The 4647-nt window shown below is 33.2% G+C and overlaps 1 protein-coding gene across 1 annotated transcript; it reads right to left on the bottom strand.

Moving 5' to 3' along the window:
* Positions 1-2937: 2937 nt before the first annotated feature.
* On the bottom strand, positions 2938-3858 carry LOC115231550. Its single transcript, XM_029801552.1, has one exon. The coding sequence runs from the start codon at positions 3856-3858 to the stop codon at positions 2938-2940; it is 921 nt and encodes a 306-aa protein (XP_029657412.1).
* Between the last annotated feature and the right edge of the window lie 789 nt (positions 3859-4647).

The raw sequence follows: 4647 nt of genomic DNA, 5'->3' as shown, positions 1-4647 counted from the left end.
CGGAATAGCCAGATGGTCATAGGTCTTGATGAAAATCTGTCCCTGCTTTTACGAAAAAGCACACGTGCATGGTTGTCGACTGATCGCAGTCACTCGCCCTCCAGTTCTGTAGATAATCAATCGTTTTCCGTGATTCCCTTAGTACTAAAGCTGACGTAAGAAGTTTCTGTTTCTGTCTCCTTTTTGGTCACCTCAATGCTTGTTCTTTTCTTATTTTTTAAAAATATTTTTTAAAAACGGATTGTTCATTTTAATGAGATTATTATTATTTAAGCCAAACAAAATCACCGTCTTAACCATTAACTAACACGTTCAGATAAAAATTGAAAGAATTCAAATGAGGGTTCGACACTTTTACAAATTTCCCAAACTTATTATTTATATATTTAATTATTTGTTTATAAATAACTTTTATTGTAATTAGATAACCACGTTGCAACTTACAATGCTTTTGTTGTGGATTCAACAAATTTTGTTTTCTTAATAATTTTATTTTTTTGTAGTTGTGCTTTATCACTTTTATTTATCACTTTTTATTCTTGTATATTAATGGTTAATGTATGTATTAAAATCGATTAAATATATTGTTGACTTACAGAATTCCTTATAGTATTCGATATTCTGTAATATAATTGGTTTTATTTTGACAATAATTTAATCTTTTTAATGCTAACGATTTAATACTTTTTGGATATTTTCCAAAACCCTATTTTTTCGTATTTTCATGTTTATTAAGATTTTAATTGGTACCTGGCCCTTTCTTAAATTTATTTTCATCATTTTGAACGCACAACAACTCAACTAGTAATAATAATTTTCAAAAATCTCAATTATTTATTCCCATTTTGTTGTATTTTTGGGCAAAAATAACAACTCGATATCTGAGCATTGTATATATGTCGCAAACTACCCCCGCGACCTAGGTTGAGATCGAGACCGTAGGCAACTTAATTGCGTAGCGCCTCGTTTTCTCGAGTTTGTTGATTAGACAAACCCTCTCACCTGTGTCATACCAGCCCTCAAACTCGTAAGTGAGAATCGGTTGTACTCATGTCTTGTATATGTAAGTTTCTTTAGTAACATTCATCCAAGCATCTTTAATTGCTAGCAAAACATTTCTCATATTTATATTTGATAGGCCTTAAAAGATTTATTTATCTACAGTGAATACCATTTAATATTAATTCTTTGCCTTCAAAAAAACATACGAATTTAACCAGTTCATACCTTAAAAATTGAAAAATTTAACCTTAAAAAGTTAATTTATTAACCTATAAACCAAAATTTTTAACCTTAAAATTAAAAAAATTTAACTTTATTTATTCTCAGGTTAAACCTGTAAAGTATAAATAAGAAACAATAAAATACTTTAAAGACTATTTATTGAAAATGGACATAACATAATTTTCCAAATTTTGTGTAGCAAAGTTTCTGTTTGACCTCATAAAACTCCTAAATTGCGAAAAGCATCGTTCGATAGATGCCGAGGATGGTTGACAGTTTTGAAGTAACGAATAATCTTCTGGAGAATTATTTTTATTATCCATATTAATAATTTTAGTCATATCGCTCTCTAAAATTCTCTTCTCTAAATATTTTTTGATCCCTGCTTCATCCTTTCCGAAGTCAAGTGTACTTAACGTCGAATATGCAAATTCTATTGTACATTCGTTACTTTCAAGTTGTAATATTTTCTCTATGAGATTAATTACTATATGAAAAACCTGGAATATGTGAATAGTTATGCGAAATTGCACATAAGCTTTTTACTAGTTTTTCAATTTTCAATGCATTTTTGGTGGCAGTCATTAGTATTCCTTCGTCCTCAATCAAATCAAAAATGTTAATCACTGAGATTAAATTTCTTGAATAAAAAGATGCAGCCTTTAACCAGGTGCCCCCATCTCGTCAACACAACTTTCGGAGGAATTCCAATTTCGTAAAACAACAATTTTCGCTTGTGGTTCTTCCTGACAGAAGCTTGCACGCTAGCTATCACATCATCAACTTCTGGATAAGATTTTCTGAGCTCCATTGAACAATTATGCAAAATATGGGTGACGCAATTAACATGAAAAAGATTAAATTTTTTAAAATTCAACGTGAAATTTACAATTTCACTGTCGACATCTCCCGATAATAATTGTTCAATTTTCGACTCCGTTATTGGATTTTGAGCACCCATAAACAAGTAGAACAGGTCTTTTCCGGTTGTGGAGTGTATTGTGTTATTGTAATCATAAACAATGTCTTTGATTATGGTACAATATCGCCCAAAATATCCACGAGAGGCACTTGGTGAAGATATCCAACGTTTTATGCTTTGGTTGAACCTTAAAAAATTAAAACCATCAGGCAACCTCTCTACTTGCCCTTGTATCCAGGGCGCTCGTGCCCTACCACGCACATGCTTGATCGAATATTTTTCACAGACTTCGTCAATTAACGAATTACAGAATTCTTTCTCATTGTCTGTTTGGAGGATGATTGGTGGTCCGATGTAATAAAAAATATTTTGGAATAGGTTAGGTATTTCTACCGCAGATTTCGACTTATGTTAATTAATCCAATACCTCAATACATTTACGCTTCAACTCAATGTCATGTCATCCTCTGCGAAAAATCACAATTTGGTTGAATTCTTAATAAAGAATACATTTCCATTTTCAAAGCATATGTTTTTCGCAAGCTGCTTTAGTCTTAATCGTTGTTTTCTGTTGGGACTGTCGTCTATTGTGTTTTCTTCTTGGTTTTCTCTGATTTTTTTGATTTTTTCAAGAATTTCTTTGCTGAGCTTCACAATACGCATAGTTCCACGCTTTTTTATAAATTAAAAAGTAGAATATTTCTCTAAAATATTTAACTAATTGTTAATATTGATGTATAGACACGATTGAAACAAAACAAATGTTAACAAATAATTACTTAAAAGACCTTTCAGCCTTCGGAGTCCACTCTACGAGCTCCACTATCTTCCCGATCTATCATCCCAGGGTTCACACTTTCGTCAATTTTAACTCGTTTCGAACCATCCAGAAAAGGAACATGGTAGGCATCCTCGACGAGTCGACGCACCGCGATCTCTTGGTCACCGATCCCGTTAGCTTCCTCGTATTTTGAGAGTACCTCCTCAACCCGGGCTTCATAATCCATTTGCGAAAGACCACTCCGAAAGTCCAGCACAGTGCTCTCCATCGTACGCTTAAGCGCGATTGATTGCATATAAGCAATCAGATGTTCCCTCACTCTGATCGAGTCCAAATATTTTTTAAAATATTTAGACACAATGCCATCCCATGCAAGGACAACAGGAATTATATTCACTTTGGCCTTGTGAATCAGGGATAATTCATTAGCGAGCAAATCATATTTTCTTAACTTTTCAAGTTCTACTCGCTGTAAATTATCTTGAGAAGTAACTCCCACTTCCACAATCCAAATTACGTTCTCTTTTTTATCATATACCAATAAATCAGGTTTGTTATAACGAACGGTAGAATCAGTCTCGATTCGAGTGTCCACCCGTACCTCAACTCTTTCATTCGATATAACCTCCTGCACTGAATGTGTCTTCAACCTTTTCTGATTCTTCAATCCATAAAGACGACAAAAATGGAGATGTAAACAGCGTACACCTTCATTATGACGTCTCGTGTAGTCAAGATACAGCATACGTTCACATCTAGTGGCCAGATGATCCACTGTTTTCTTCGCCGCTTTACAATGAGGGCACCTTGAGACCAGTTCTTCGCTGAAAAAGAAAATATTCAGATCCTGAAGAAAACATGCCAATCCTTCATTGCGCGGTGAGTTATTTCCATTTCCAAGCCATATAGATGAGGACTTGTATGTAGCCATATAGAACAATTCCCGTAGGATCTTTTTCGTCGGAATCCCCACTGCTCCGCTGCAAGTGTACCTGATTCCTCTACGAAGTTCGAAAGCCTTGTGAAGACAATCCGTTTTATAATTTTAAAGACGGAGCATATTAGGCTTATTGACCGATAGTTCTCTTCATGGTCCTTAATTTTTCTAGGCTTTGGAATCATACGTCATACTTTTTCCAAGAGTCCGGTACGTACCCAAGTCTCTAGTTTGCATTGTATAGTGCGGTCAAATATCGTATGAGAATAATTGGAGCATGTTTGATAACTCAAGTTAGCTCGCAGACTTTTCTGTACCTCATATTTAAATTCTGGATTAGAGATAAACTTCATAAAGTCTGGGATCAATGTTGATTCTTTATACACAAAAATAGATTTTTTGATAGGGATGAAAAATATCGATACAGTGAACCCTTGCAAATTGGCCATTTTTGGTAAATAAAAATTTTAGAGCCAATTCGAAAAAAAATCAATAATCAAAAAATAAAATAAACACGTTTAATTTAAATAGCTTATCTGGCAACATTGTCCTCGTACAACTGCTAAAAGATAATCAAGTAACCTCGTTAATCAGAATGAGAATTGAAGTTTTCAGTATAGAAGCACACTATCTATCTGATTTTTTTCCAAAGTTTATTATAATGAGGAGACAATAACAAATAATTTGAAACAGTGTAATTTAAATACAAATAACTAAAATTATAATTTTATTTTTTTTAAATTTCAAGATTTTATTTAATTCCTAAAATAACGTATTATATGA

This window comes from Octopus sinensis, unplaced genomic scaffold (assembly GCF_006345805.1).
Source record: "Octopus sinensis unplaced genomic scaffold, ASM634580v1 Contig18731, whole genome shotgun sequence".
Taxonomy (NCBI): domain Eukaryota; kingdom Metazoa; phylum Mollusca; class Cephalopoda; order Octopoda; family Octopodidae; genus Octopus; species Octopus sinensis.
This window is presented reverse-complemented; position numbering and strand designations above follow the sequence as displayed.

Excerpts from the sequence above, each read along its gene's own strand:
- LOC115231550 (XM_029801552.1), bottom strand. The coding sequence starts at position 3,858 with ATGGCTACATACAAGTCCTCATCTATATGGCTTGGAAATGGAAATAAC.